At 33.1% G+C, this 16,016-nt stretch overlaps 2 protein-coding genes across 2 annotated transcripts; both read right to left on the reverse strand.

Annotated features, from left to right (window-relative positions):
- Positions 1-3,548: 3,548 nt before the first annotated feature.
- On the reverse strand, positions 3,549-8,175 carry LOC127718673 (cerebellin-4-like). The gene is given in 4 exon segments (XM_052224726.1): positions 3,549-4,001; positions 4,555-4,564; positions 7,983-8,114; positions 8,116-8,175. Coding segments are annotated over 4 exon segments (600 nt in total). The 3' UTR covers positions 3,549-3,603.
- A 5,827-nt stretch (positions 8,176-14,002) lies between these two features.
- LOC127718674 (uncharacterized) lies at positions 14,003-15,249 on the reverse strand. Its single transcript, XM_052224727.1, has 3 exons — positions 15,108-15,249; positions 14,713-14,829; positions 14,003-14,052 (listed from the first exon to the last, which is right to left on the reverse strand). Exons 1-3 carry the CDS (start codon positions 15,247-15,249, stop codon positions 14,003-14,005), a joined length of 309 nt encoding a protein of 102 aa, XP_052080687.1.
- Positions 15,250-16,016: the final 767 nt, after the last annotated feature.

A 16,016-nucleotide genomic window follows, 5' to 3' on the forward strand; every position in this document is an offset into this window, starting at 1 on the left:
TGATCTAAAAACAAAGATGTGGTATGATTGCAAATGAGACAACTCTCCACAAGAGACCATACTACACAGAAATCAACAGCTATAAGTCACCGTACGGCCGTACGACAATAAGCAAAGCCTACTACGCAATAGTCAGCTATAAAAGGCCCCGAAATCACAAATGTAAAACAATTCAAACGAGAAAACTAACGGCCGAATTAATGTACAAAAAATGAACGAAACACGAATATGTATAACACAGCAACAAACGGCAACTACTGAATTACAGGCTCCTGACTTGGGTCAAGCACATACATACAGAATGTGGCAGGGTTAAACACGTTAGCGGGATCCCAATCCTCCCCCTAACCTGGGACAGTGGTGTAACAGTACAACAACATGTTTGTGAGACCTCAACCCATCCCGGCGAATCTGGGACAGTGGTGTAACAGTACAATAAAAGAACAACCTGCACTAATCAGTTGCAATTAGTCAAAAGATCGGTACGAGACACACAAAAAAAACTAACATTAAGACAATAGACACAAAGCACCGACACTAGAGTATTTTCAATTACTCAGTGGAAGTTTGCTCAAAGCTAGTAACGACTAGTACTGAAATAAATCTTGTTCTCCCAGACTGAAGTATCAATCAGTACACAACGCGCGGCAAAGGACTTATTAAAAAAGAAAATTTTAGAAACGTCTGGTTTACGTTGTATATAGATATAAGAAGATGTGGTATGAATGCCAATGAGACAACTCTCCATCCAAGTCATAATTTGTAAACCATTATAGGTCAAAGTACGGTTTTCAATACGGAGCCTTGGCTCACACCGAACAGCAAGCTATAAAGGGCCCCCAAAAATGACTAATAAAACCATTCAAACGGGAAAACCAACGAGGCCGTCTAATCTATTTAAAAAAAACCGATATACTTGCATATAGATCCATATACATGTACAATGAAAGTTTTTGAAATGTTGTGGTCCGAACGTTTTGACCATCGAAATTTTGCAATAGAAATAACAGTTAGGACCAGAAGATTTTAACAGCCAGTGCAGGACTCTCACGAACGCCAGATTTAGTTTGAGGGGCGATATTATGACGCGTTTTTTAATGTTTGGTCACTTATGTTTAGAAAGAAAGGGGAGAAATCCAAACAATTACCGACCAATCACAAACGTTGTTGCAAATTTGACCTTATGACGTCAAAGAATTTCCCATAATGCAATTATTCCATATAAATAAAAAAAACTACTATACCAATTGAATAAAAAATATTGCATTAAAATGACAAGTTATACCAATTGAATAAAAAATATTGCATTTGAATGACAAATTATACCATTTGAATAAAAATATATTGCATTTAAATGAAGAAATATATCAATTAAATAAAAAATATTGCATTTAAATGAAGAAACATATCAATTAAATAAAAAATATTGCATTTAAATGAAAAATATCAATTTTTTGCAACCAATAACATGCCATAGATGTATAAGAGGAAAAATACTTAAATTAAAACAAAATATCAAAGACTTTTTGTTGAATGTATCTAGTACAAAATAAAAATCCGTTGCACGTTTGACAAAAAGAATAGATGAGCAATCAATAAAAAAAGATTTATACAATGGGTTCGTGGTGAGGGGTCTTTGTCCGAGCACCCCTGATGATTTCTGGGAAACATTGATATCAGTAATTGTGGGGAAAAAGGAGAACAATTTCAATGACCGGACTTCACAATGAACTTAGCCGGAACCGATAAATTTCATCAGTGCTAAACAATAGTTAGTTTATGAACACCAGCCGTCCAACAAGTTACTTGACTGAAGTAATGAATTAAAATTATTACGGTTTGATCCAGATCCGCTTGTGAAATCTGTATAAAACAAATTGATCAAGTACTTTATAGAACATATCCCCATAACAATTTAGTACGATTTACGATACTGTATTTTCTATATCTTGTCTTGCTGTCATAGTTTCTCTCTAGACATAAAGTTTTCAAGATAATTACAAAAAGGCTAAAAATCGTAGAAAAAAGTTTTTAAGGGACAACAACTTTTATAACAAGTGGTTCCTTAAATACAATTATTATAAAAATAATACCGCTAAGTCAGCTAGCCTATAAAAGGCCCCGAAATGACAAATGTAAAACAATCCAAACGAGAAAACTAACGGCCTGATTTATGTACAAAACAATGATCGAAAAACAAATATGATATACAACAACAAACAACAACTATTGAATTACAGGATTCTGACTTGGGACAGGCACATATAGAATGTTGCGGGGTTAAACTAGTTTTGTGGCGGTAAAACCTACCCCTAACCTTGGACAGTGGTGCAATAGTACAACATAAGAACAAACTTTAAAAATCAGTTAAAAAGGGCTTATCTCATCAGATCGATAGAAAACAGAAATCAAAGTACTGAAGAACTGAACATCGGATGACCGCAAAATCATATCTCTATACCTGAAAGTTAGGTTAAAGTACATAGAAATATTTTTTTCTGAGACAACTTCCTGTGTGGATGATGAATAAATGACAGGGAATTTAACCTCACCGTAATAATTATTATATTGTAGAGATATAATCATTTGTTATCAGTATAATCTGGTTTGTTGTTATATATTAAATTAATATCTGTATAACAGTTATATATATAGCAAATCATCTCTCGAGATATTCTAAGACTCAAATATATATCAGTACAAATCCAACATCCAATGGATTTAGTGTGAAGACACCATTAACAGTCAGAGAAAAACATGACCTTGTGCAATACCAAGATATGTTCACCTATTTGTAAATCTTATCTGACGTTCTGATCATTTTAAAAGTGATTCACATTTTCTACATTTTAAAAATTTCAAGATGATAGGCAAAAGGCACAAATATAGGTAAAAATTGTCGTCGTTTATGTTTAATAATTTGTAAATCTTATTTTGGTGCTCATTTTTGTTTATAAAAGTCTCGTTTTTAACAAAACAAAAACACAAAATGGGTGAAAATTGCCATTGGTTGGTAATATGAGTCAATTTTCGATTTCGGTCATGTTGGTTTTATTTTGCTGCTTACATTTTATTTCTGCATGTAAGCTATATATTTGTTACCAACAAAAACAAAAAAATTGTAATACCGAATAATCTTGTGGAGAGTTGTCTCATTGGCATTCATACCACATCTTTTTATTTTTATATTGAATGATAGTAACGCCTGACTCACATGATGTTCACATGTCTTAGCTTGTTGTTGCATTTGCTATAATTTTCGATATATATACATGCCAAAAAATCAAAGAAGAAAAGTGCAAGGGTAATAACTCACATAATGAGTAGTGACGATTTCGACCAGGGATTCATTTTTTTTTATTTGCTGCATGCTTACAGTCTCTCTTTATTCATCAAAGTATTTGTCAAAACAAACGCATGGGTGATTATCGTCTTTGAAGGGCAATAACTCTCCAAATGATTTGATTGACGATATTTACTCCTTTTTGCAAATATGGCTATAATTTTGTAATAATTCAGTGGCCATGTATTGTAAATTATCATAATAAAATCAAAAGATTTTTAATAAACATCTGACAATTTTGTTTTTATGTTATATAGCTTTTATAGTTTATAACCGCTGAAACTTGACCAGCTATCACCAAACATGAACTGTCCAGTATATCCATCTTGGACCTTAACGAATACTTTATCGTCCTTTTTAATTTCAAGAACAACATTCTGACTTGATGAGATGTGTTCTGCTACACTCCGTGCTCCTGTGTAGTTTCTGGCTATCAGTTTTCCGTTTAGAGTGAGATAAGTGAAGAAGTATTTGCCAGTATGAGTAAGGACGGTCCAGGAAAAGATGTAGACACCATTTGAAGGAGCGGTAAATATCCAGGTGAACTTATCGTATCCATTGCCCAAATTTGTTATAATGGTATTATATACTACATCAGATTTAGCAGGGATATTTTCTAAAGAAGCTGAATTTTTAGCCATAAACGCAACTTTACCTGGTCTTGAAAGAAATTGAAAGTTCTATAATACTTTGATATAGCTGAAAAATATGTGAGTTAAAATCAATTCCTGAATATTCCAGATTATGAAGTAATCTACTTATATTTATTCATTGCAACTAGCGCAGCTACATATATATACGTATTGTCCTCTATATATATATACAGGGCGGATCCAGCCATTTCTAAAAGGGGGGTTCCAAACCAGTATAAAAGGGGGGGGGGGGGGGGTGGTTCCAACCAAGTGTCCCCATTCAAAAGCATTGATCGTCAAAAAAAGGGGGGTTCCGACCCCCACCCCTTGTGGATCCGCCACTGATATATGAATTATTTGCGGCTGGACGTTAAGGATCACAATAAATCAATCATATATATACGTATTGTAAATACTCGCGACCAAGATGAGCTCACTTTTAATTGTTGACCCTTTCTTCGTGATTGCAAATGGCAAAAAAAGTTGAAATGTTAATCTTTCAAAAATCTTTTTATTTCGTATCATTAATTTTAGCTCAAGAAGGTTTTTATATAATAGGTGTAAACATCATAAAGAGATATTCGGAACCCTTTCATATGAAAAACTAACGATAACAGAGGGTGTAGATGGGGTTTACGTTATATAGATACAATGGATAAGCGTGGATTCTTGAAAAAGAAACCATGAGCCCGGAGGGCGAATGGTTTGTTTTTCATGAATCTACGCTTATCCATTGTATCTATAACTTAAACTATTGTGTTAATTTCTTTTCAAAATTAAAGCCTTTTCTTAATTAGAAGGTATTGTAAGTGAATTTAAATAACCATGTTATCGTGTCCAACGATGCATTGATAAATCTTAGATTACAATTAATTGGTTAACAAAATACAAATATAACACTTCTACCTTTAAAGATCTTTATATTACCAGGCATATGCATATTATCTGTTTATACAAAATAAGACGTATTCGAAATTATTTCTAATAAAATTGAAAATGGAAATGGGGAACGTGTCAAAGAGACAACAACCCGACCAAAAAGCATACATAAAGTATATATAATAAGTATGTTATCGAAATTTTTCTAGCACTCTAGGCACATCACGGTTTTCTCGCATAGGAATTTGCGAACAAACCTTTGTAAAATTATGTAATAAAACAGATGAAATCATACTATTTTTATAAAACAAAAATTGACAAATAGAATGTAATCATTTTTGTTTCAAACATGTGAAATAGCCAATAATAATAAAAAAAAAACCGGTAAAACTCGCTATTATTACAAAAATATCCACTATAACATGCAAAATTAGAAAAAAAACCAGGATCACTTAAGAATTGGAAAAACAGAGAGAATACAGGGATTCGAACCCAAACCGACAAATCCCTATCTTTAACGCATTGATTTTAACCATGCTAACCTCGCGGCTACCAACTCATACTATACGACTGCCTATTGTGTCTATATAAAGGTACAAGCCCTGTGTGTCCGATGAACCGATGTATATCAGATGTTCATTTAAATATATAAAATAGACAACTATAGTGTAACCCATTGGTAGCCGAGAGGTTTCGTCGATGTGTTGATGTCAGTCACACATAACAGATTTCAAGGAAGGGTTCGATTCCCAGTGAAGGCATATAAAAATTACAAGAAATAAAGGTAAGTTTTTAAATAAATTCCATTAGTGAACAGAAATCAGTAAATTAGCCAATTCAAACTTAATGAAATTAGGCACACAAAGGAAACAATTGAATATAATTTGGTGAGTCAATTTCAGCGGCAGATTTAGGAAGCGTTGATTCTAGAAAAAGAATCCACGGTAAATGAATAGGCTGACGTCACCATAATGGTTTAAAGAAAAGATAATATGGGCAAAAGAAATAAAGAATAGAGAATAATGGGGTGCTAAAATATAAAGAATAACTGCAAAAATTAAAGAATGGGTAAATACATGTACATACTGATTACAGAAAAGAATACAGTTATCAAGTAATTACAGAATAACCATTGTTTTTTTAAAGATAAAGAATAATGAGCGAAAAAAAAATTAAAGTATACAGAAATGAAGGACCCCCATCCCAGCAAAAATAACCAAAAACGAAAAGAGAGAAAAAAAAACTTCTCGAGGGCAGCATACGGTTTCCGACAGTATAAAAATATCCTAGCAATAATCATATTCATAATCGCACGCATCAAAAATTAAGTAATCCAACCAGCGTCCTCTAGCGCTTTATAGAATTTTGAGCCTTCTAATGAAGAGATCGCTAGTAACAGTCAAGACAAGTTGTGAGTTACATCCACAAATATATATATAAGGAAGCCCAGAACAAAATGAATTCACAATTTTCTCACGGGAGGGGGAGGGGGGTCTCAACTTACAAATCTTGGTACAGACATGTGACTAGGGTTTAAACCCCCAACCCCATTCATATATTGATGTTTGCGAAAATCCCTACCACATGTGATGGTTCATATTATTTGACAAAAAGATCAGTCACAGTTTTTACAGACATCTTAACAGGAGATAAAGATTTATGACCCATTGACATATAAATTTCTATCCATTGTTATATTACCTCCGCGAAATTGCACCTTATTGATATATCCAAAATGACGGCACATACCAGCGGCATGTCTGTGAATAACTATATATATGAAGAGAGACCCCCCTTCGTGAATCGACTGCAGTGTTTTATTCCATGTGCCAGAAATGCATATGACGTGCATTAAGTGATGATTATACTTCATATTTGCCCTTTTTCACCAGGTAAGCTGACCATTTGTCTTCAAAATTGCTCTCAGAATACACTTTTGTTAGTAAAGCCCTGTTTCATTCTTCTTCGTTAATATAACACTGACACTGCATGTTTATAATATAATGAAAATAAAAATAAGGAGATGTGGTATGATTGCCTATGAGACAACTATCCACCAAAGTTCAAATGCAGTGGGTGTAAACAATTATAGGCAACCATACAGCCTTCAACAATGAGAAAAACCCGTACCGTATAGTCGGCTATAAAAGGCCCCGACATGAAAATTATGAAACAATTCAATAGAGAAAACTAACGGCCTAATTTATAACAAAACAATTTACGAAAAACAAATATGACAGACATGAACCAATGACAACCACTGAACTACAGGCTTCTGACTTGGGACAGGCACATATAGAACGTGGCGGGGTTAAACTTGTTTGTGAGCGACCAACCCTTCCCTTTATATATATATACCTGGGACAGTGGAGTAACAGCACAACATAATAACAAACTATAAAAATCAGTTGAAAAAGGCTCAACTCATCAGATCGATACAAAGAAAAAACATCAAACAAAAACAGACAGGACGTTCAAAGCCAATAACAACTAATAAAAAAAATCATGTATCTAAGACTAAAATATAAGTCAGTACACATCCATCTGATAAGTTCATTGTCAGATTAATGACTATCTTGTTTGAATACTCGTCAATCGTGTATTTATCAAAGACAAAACAAAATTGAAAAAGGAAAATAAAAAAGGGAAAGAACAAAAATATCCACTCGTGACCCATCCCCAATATCAACAAGACGCTAGTGTAACCGGCACGACGGAGATTCTTTCAGTCAAACCATATAAATAAAGGGCGTAACGCCGATTGATCTGTATCAGACTTAAACTAGTTTAATTTAATACCGCCACATTCTGTATTTGCCTGTCCCAAGTCAGGAGCCATTAATTCAGTGGTTGTCGTTTGCTGCTGTGTATCATATTTGTTTTTCGTTCATTAGTTTGTACATAAATTAGGCCGTTACTTTTCTCGTTTGAATTGTTTTATATTTGTCATTTCGGGGTCTTTTATAAAGCTGACTGCGGTATGGGTTTTGCTCATTGTTGACGGCCGTACGTTGACCTATAGTTGTTAATTTCTGTCTCGTTTGGTCTCTTGTTGAGACTTGTCTCATTGGCAATCATACCACATCTTATTTTTTTTTATATTTAGTGTAAACTATCATACCTGAAACTCTTTCTGTACAATCACATTTTCCATCATTGTCTTCAACGAGTTTAAGTTGGTATTGGATACTCTTCATTAGACCAGCATTTTTGGAGCAGGACTTATGTCCCGTTACCATAAGTGTCATAACACATGTCAATGAGGATGACTTGGAATAAACTGAAATCGAAGCTCGATATCAATGTGTGTGTCACATCCATAAAAAGTTTGTCCTCATTATTGCAATTCTTTTATTAAAATTATGTCAGTTTGTTAAACAAAAGTTTTTTTTTATAACATTCGGGTAGTCAAATTATGAACTGCCAAAGACATAGTTTTGATTTAACCGAATCGTTTATCCTGTGTTTATTTCTATCAAACTTAAAGCGCGCATTCTGACGTAGAGGACGGATTTAACATAGATGAATTGAAATGGGTACTGTATATTCCGATTTAAGGACGTTTGCTACTCTGTTTCAAAATAAAAGCCTTTCAAAAGAATGTTATAAATTGATGGTATATATATATATAACGGAACTAATAAAGCAGAAAAAATGAAGGGTCCGTGTGCTTATTTTGATTTTTTTTTATATATAAGCCATTGAAAATTTGCCGGGAAATGATTCTCTCTAGATTTTTCATACATTTAACATTTGCAACTTTTTTCTTCCAAAAACTATGAAAAAATAACAATGTATTTATTAGATTTCAAATATGGCTATTTAAACTATATGTAATAAAATTAGGAAAAGAAAAGTAAGGGTTAGAGAGCAAAATATTTGATGGCACTATATGGATAAAACAAGAGGACTCCGAATATCTGACACAAAGTCAAATATAAGAGGAGCGAACATCCTTAATGCATGTATTTATGGTAAAGAATCGTCGAAAATTATGATAACGAGGAACTAATAAATAATCGCAGTCTACATGTTGTAATAGCATATATCAATCAAAATTAAAACTTAATTTTTCTTGCGATATTCATCCTGCTATAATTTGTCATTAAAAAAAAACCCACATGGAATAAACTTAAGATTTGTAGTATTCTTTAATTTTATATAATTTACATCATGACTTGTGAAACTAGTGGAGTAAGATATTAGTTCCGAAGCACGATGAGATCCCCACCAGTTCGTGTTGCTTAGTCGTTAGGTTTCTATTTAGTTTTTTTGTGAATTTGTTTGTCTTTTCTTCGTCTTTTCGTTTTGTGTTTTTTTTTTTTTTTTGCCATGGCATGTCAGTTTCTGTCGGTTTGATTTATGAGTTTTGAATGTTCCCTTAGTATCTTGTATTTCTTTTTTTTGAAAAAAAACTCAATCTTCGGTGTGAAAATATAAAGAAACGTTCTATGAAAGGTTTAATACAAGATATTTAACAGAAAAGTATTGTAATTCATTAATTCATTTAAAGTTTAAAAAGAAATACATAAAAAAAGGTCAAGAAATATACTTTCTTCAGTTTATTATGATTTACAAAATAAAAATTAGTGTAGAAATAACAATCTTATAAATGTTTAAAAATTTGTGTGTTTCCTTCGGCAACTTTACCAATGTTATTGTTTAGTTGCCTACCAATCAATAAATCAGATATAAAAATGAATGGCAGGGGAAAAAAGCCTTCCAAAAATAAATTCAATAACAACTTTACTCTGTAGATAATTATAACGAATATGTTTATTCACAACGGACTATGAGCGGTTAGACCCTAACCGGTCTTTATTGTTGATGTCTAAATATATTATCGTCCTTAATATTCACGAAATATTTGTCACTGGACGTTTAGCGAGCAACATTCAACCAATTTAAATAGTTTTAAAAGTGTGGATGATGGAGGATAATGACTGATTGTTCAATGATGCGTTAGCACAAACATGCTATATTGTAACTGGAGCTCCTTGCGTATATTTAAGACAACAACAGGTTTTAGTGGTTTTATGTAAAATTACGTATACATGTATGTCCTTTGTTAATTATGTATCATTGTCATTTTGCTTAGTTTCTTTTGTTACCTATTCTGACATCGGACTCGGACTTCTTTTAAACTGAGTTTTACTGTGTGTATCGCTGTGTGTTTCTTTATTCTACATTGGCTAGAGGTATAGGGGGAGGGTTGAGATCTCACAAAACATGTTTAACCCTGTCGCATTTTTGCGCCTTTCCCAAGTCAGGAGCCTCTGGCCTTTGTTAGTCTTGTATGTTTTTTAATTTTAGTTGATTTATATGTTTTGGAGTTTAGTATGACGTCCATTTTCACTGAAATAGTACACATTTTTATTAAGGGGCCAGCTGAGGACCACCTCCGGGTGCGGGATTTTCTTGCTGCGTTGAAGACCCATTGGTGGCCTTCGGCTGTTATCTGCTCTTTGGCCGGGTTGTTGTCTCTTTGACATACTCCCCATTTCCATTCTCAATTTTATGTATATATATATAATTTAGCTAATTTGCAATCAATTCCATCTTCATGCCTAATATATCATGTACTGTGTTACAAGTCTAGATTCTACTGACGAGGAAAGGTAACACTAGGCCACCGAAAGCTGAATCTTTTGTTCAATAGCATGAGTTCGAATCCCTGCGAAGGAAGACAAAAATTTGCTTCCGCAAATTTGCAGATTTAACATTGTTGTGCTGATATTTAGAGTAATTATGTATATATATATATTTATATATTATGGTGTTAGCCCTGCCACGTGTTATCCGATGGAGAATGTCTGTCATCAAGTTTAGACGTGTATATATATAATGCTGCTTTTCCAAAAAAATTTCTAACACGACACATCTATTTTTTCTGCTATATAAATGACATAAAGACAGCAAGAGTCCATAGAGCATGTGTTCGTGTGCACATGGCGCCCAGGCCTTTAACTTGGAAAACTATTAATTTTTGGCATAAAACACGTCAAATTGCCTGCTTTTCTCCAACATACCCTTTTTTCCAGTGGCAATGCAAATTTCCCGCCTTTCATATCTGTCGGACTATCGTATAGAACATATACCTATTTTATTTATTGAAAAATTTGTTTTCGTCTTGAATATATGCATAAAATAATTGCCATTGGACGCACAGCAAACAAGAACCAATCAATTAAAAAAGGGGGAGGGTATAGTCCAGTCTAAGTACATACGGAGAAAAAAATGCTTTCATACATCTGTGAAATAAAATTTCGAATAGCTTTCAGGATGAATTGGTGAATTGAAACTCATGTTAGGTCTTAAAACCATTTGCACAAAACATGGAGAATAATAGATTTTCAATACGATACATAGAAACAAGAAAACACGTTGTAATATAGTTATACTTATAAAAAAGTGACATATACATTCAGTTACACTAATGTATGAGCTAGGGAGAGAAAAGGGGGCAAGGGAGGCAATCCCTTCACTTTTAAAAACTGACTAACTCCTGATACTGATATGAGTTTATAATAAAATTTAAACTTTTTTCTTCAATTTCAAAAGTTTGCTTCCCCCCACTATCCAGTCCATCCCTACGCCACTGTGTAAAGTATATACCTTTAGTATTATGAAAATTGACCAAAGACAAATTTCTTTAGAAGAAAATATAAAACAAATTATCATACCTCATTTCGATCTGTTGATTCGCTAACTGGACTAGTTCTAATCAGTTTTCATGATTTTTGGGCAATATATCAAGTTTAACTCTATTGCCACGTATGCTCCTTTGTTAACACGCAAACTGATCATTTTGGTAATGTATAAGTTGAAATCAATCCGAAAAAGGAGGAAGTAAAAAATAGCAACATTGTTAAATTCTAGTATGTCCGAATTTATGAAAAGATCCCCCTTTGTCGAGATATGTATTAGAGCGGCCAAAGAGAAAATATAAATACAGTCTATCAAATATGTTTCAAGTTGATGGGACTTTTGGAATACTCCTAGTCGCTTTACATCTCCGCACGAAGACAGTTCTCAGAAACAAATTATACAGTCACATGAGGCAAACAAATGCACATTGAAGAGACTGATACATATAATATAAAATGAATACCTGATCAACCATTTTTCACGGTTGGGTGGCTATAAAATAATAGTTTACTTTTCATAAATCATGATATATTAAGTTTTACGACCGAGTTTGTATAGATAAACCCTTAAGGGCATACGATACAGTTTCGATCCCCCGGTGATTTGTTTATGAAAATTTGAAAACAAGCTATTTTGCACCTGGTCAATTCAAATATGTTATAAAAAATATACCTTCGTGTGCTAAATTTAGAGATAAATGGGGTCGAAATATTTGACATTTACAAAAACTTGAATTTCGGTTTCTTGGACATTTCTATCCTTTGGATAGACATACTTAACTTTTTTGTTTTAAAAGATAAACACATGCGGATTTTTGTAAAAAGATTTGGAGTGAATACCTTCTTTACAAAAGTATGGTCGAAAATGAGTAAAATTCTTTGGAAATAAGTCATTTTTATCAAATTTTCATTTAGTTTCCGTTCTCTAACTTTACCTTTAGTTTGCCTAAACCAAATGTTATGGAACTTAAACAAAATGCTTATTATCACAAAATTACCGTTCTTGAGTTATGTCCAATGTACACATTTTCCATTTATTTAAGTTATGGCTTGAGATCTTAACTTTCTTTGATATGTTGAAATTATGTGACTAAAATACGGAATGAAATGCTCCAGGGAGTGCAGCTTGATACAATCCCAGATCATTGGGGCAAATGACAGTTTTTTTAGACATGTTACAAACATATTGTAAATTCTTGAAATACTTATACTTACAGAGTCCAATAAAGACAAAACAGATGAGACAGATTCCAATATAGACATAACAGAGGAAAAGTCTACAGAAGATCAACGACACAGTAGCAGTAAACAGAACATAGTAACAATAAGGCAGTTGTCGATAGTAGGAGTCTTGAATTTGATTAAGCTTTACACAGAAAACGACCACTTTTTTAACAAAGTTGGATACAGAAAAAAGTCTATTTTGAAAAAAAATATTTCAAAAATGTCTGATCTTGGATACTCTTTTTCTGCAACACAGCGCGAGCAAAATTGGAAGAACATAACAAAAATCTACAGAGATACAGTTGATATCAATTCCAAATCTGGAAATGACTTGAAAGAGTGTACTTTTTTTTTAAAGAATTGAATGAAGTTTACGGATATAGACCAAATGGTAATCCTGTTTTTCTTCTTGGGTCAATTGATAATAATAACAATGGAGAAAAAACAATGATGAAAAGTCTGATTCTATAACCTCAACCAGCAAAACAACACCTTCATGCAAAAGAAAAATTATCCCAGTAAGTCCAAGTAATGAACAAAACAAAAAGAAAACAGCTGATGTTGAGGTAATGTACTTTCTAAAAGAAATGCAGCAGGAAATGAAAGATGATCAGCAAAAATTATTGCAGGAACTAAAATGCCAACACAACGAGAAGATGGATAAGGAGGAAAATACTGGGATTAATGGCAAAACTAATTGAGAAATTACCAGGAAAAAATCACTGAGGGAATACACTACAGTAATATATGTGTTTTCAGTTTTACATTCAGTATTGCATTTTTTTTTCGTAAATAGCCATAACATGTTAACCGATTCATTTTGTTTTGTTTTTGTTTTTGATTATTTTTGTTTTAATTATTTCATTTTTATTGTATTGTTTCAAATTTTATTGAATAGATGTTGATAAAATACATTGTATTTCTCATTTAAGCAGAATGCCTTGACCAACAATTCACAAAAGAGATCATGATTAAAAGAGGCGGGTGAATAACATGAATAAGACAAATACATGTATCTGGACGAACGAAGGTCACATCAAATTGATTATTTAATCTTTGGATTTCGCTGCTCTGTTTTCTAGACCTTGTTTTTTTTTGTTGCTTCATTTTGCATGCCCCAAATACTTCAATTTTTAATAAAAAGTATATATAAAATAAAGTGTTCTCTCGCTTCTAAAATTTGTTAAAAAAAATGGTTTGTTTTTTTCCATTTTTTGCAATATTTTAGCTTTGAAAATCGTGCTGCATCCAAAGAACTAAAATAAATTTGGTGTGGCCTAATCTTTCCTTCTATTGCCAGGATCCCTATAGCAATCTGCGTGTCCATCTGTTTGACAAAAACTGTGTCAAGTCTATATATAGAGAATTCTTACGTTAAATAATGATACTTGGTATGAATGTGCACAAGCATCAGAGGGAGTGTCACAAATAATTCCCGAATCTGTAGACAACATGTCAAGGTTAGAAACTAATGTAAATTATCAAACATATAGCGGATTATAGAAAGATGATAAATATAAATTGCAAAAATGATCATCAAGACGATCTGCATCCATGCAAATTTTCATTACAGTCTGACTACCCGTGGTGGAATTTTGTCCATGAAATGTCAATTGTTACCAATTTTGGGGCCTTTTATAGCTTACAATGCGGTATGGTTTTGCTCATTGTTAAAGGCCGAACGGTGACCTATAGTTGTTAACTTGTATGTCATTTTGTCTCTGGTGGGAGAGTTGGCCCATTGGCAATCATACAACATCTTCTAATTTTCATATTGTTAATTTGTTACATGTACTTCAGATTTTGTACCATCATAGTTTTTGGACCTTATGTTTTTGAGCACTAAAACAAACTTAAATATGTACAAGCTTAAAAATACTTTCAGTATCAAAAATATCTACAGATTTCAGCCGCCTGAACCGACCTTTTAGAGATCCAAATGTAATTTCAATAGTCATTCTTGTTGAGCTGTGAATAAACTTATAACGCTTTTGGTCATCATTCAAGTTTCCGTAGTCTTTAAACGGTGTAAGTAACCAATCAAGAATGGCTGCATCTCCAAGTAAGTGGACATTTCCAGGGAATTTGTTATCAGCATTTGTTGCAAGCCAATATATTTTTAAGTTCTAAGTACCGACCAACCACAGAAAACATCAATGATATGCATATTTGGATCACATATTGCTTGTAGGTTAATGGAGTGAAAACTTTTCCTATTGATATAGTTTTCTAGGTGGTCTGTATGTGTCCTAATTGGTATGTGACTGCCATCAATAGCTCCGTTGACCCCTGGAAAACATGTTCGGTCTTTGAATTCACGGACATTTTGCTGTATATTATGGTCTTTTGGTCATTTAATCATTTCTGGTATCAATTCTGTACATATAACAGAGGAAATCCTGCGTACAAGACTATATACAGTTGCCTCACAGACTCCAAATAAATCAGTAATCGACTGCATTGTTTGCTGTGATTTTACATATCTGATATAGATCAGCAGTTGCTTATCCACTGGAATTTTCATTAAAGCATCTAAATTTCCATGCAACAACATAGGTGATAATCTCTCAGTAATTTCATGGAAAGTATCTCTGTGAAATCTAAACCTTTCTCGAAAGTCATCTATTTGGTACAAGGGCACAACTGCTTCAACATAATTAATTACCCGTGCAATCCGTCTTCTCTTGGCTTTTTCTGAACAAGGGGAAGACTGCAAATCATAAGAGTTGAGCCTTGATGCACGACTGTTAATACATGCAATGGTTGCACTGACATCTTCATTAGTTTCAAGAAACAAGTCTGACATCTCATACAATTCAGCCATTTATTACAAAAGACAAACCGATGCATTTATTACAAAAGATAAACCAATGAATTAGTTTCAAACCGGTTTCGAGCTAGTTTCTAAACCGGTAAACCATACTCAAGCTGGTTTCTTTTACCCTCACCCCCGTACCCATACAAAAACCATTTCGTACCCTGAACTTTTTGTACCCTTACCATTTCGTACCTCATGGAATATATATAATTATATATATGTTATTGTACTGGTATAGATTAGAGAATTTAGGTAATAATTTTCCTCTATCAAAAGAGGCATATACACAATCAAAGACACTACATCACATGAATATAACATCATGGTATGGTTCAATAAATGTTATTTTTAAAATACTTGGTATTGACTATACAAATGCCATAAATGCTCCATTTTGTGAATCCTTATACAAATTTAAGAAATATATACAAACCAAGCTATCAATATTGTTTATTAGCTGTTGGAAAAAACAA

This window comes from Mytilus californianus, unplaced genomic scaffold, assembly GCF_021869535.1.
Source record: "Mytilus californianus isolate M0D057914Y unplaced genomic scaffold, xbMytCali1.0.p SCAF_10, whole genome shotgun sequence".
Classification (NCBI taxonomy): Eukaryota; Metazoa; Mollusca; class Bivalvia; order Mytilida; family Mytilidae; genus Mytilus; species Mytilus californianus.

Excerpts from the sequence above, each read along its gene's own strand:
- LOC127718674 (XM_052224727.1), bottom strand. The coding sequence starts at position 15,249 with ATGAAAATTCCAGTGGATAAGCAACTGCTGATCTATATCAGATATGTA. Across the intron at positions 14,830-15,107 it reads CAGGATTTCCTCTGTTATAT|CAACAAATGCTGATAACAAA; the intron begins GTACAGAATTGA and ends TATATTGGCTTG. Across the intron at positions 14,053-14,712 it reads CTTGAATGATGACCAAAAGC|ATGGACACGCAGATTGCTAT; the intron begins GTTATAAGTTTA and ends TTTGTCAAACAG.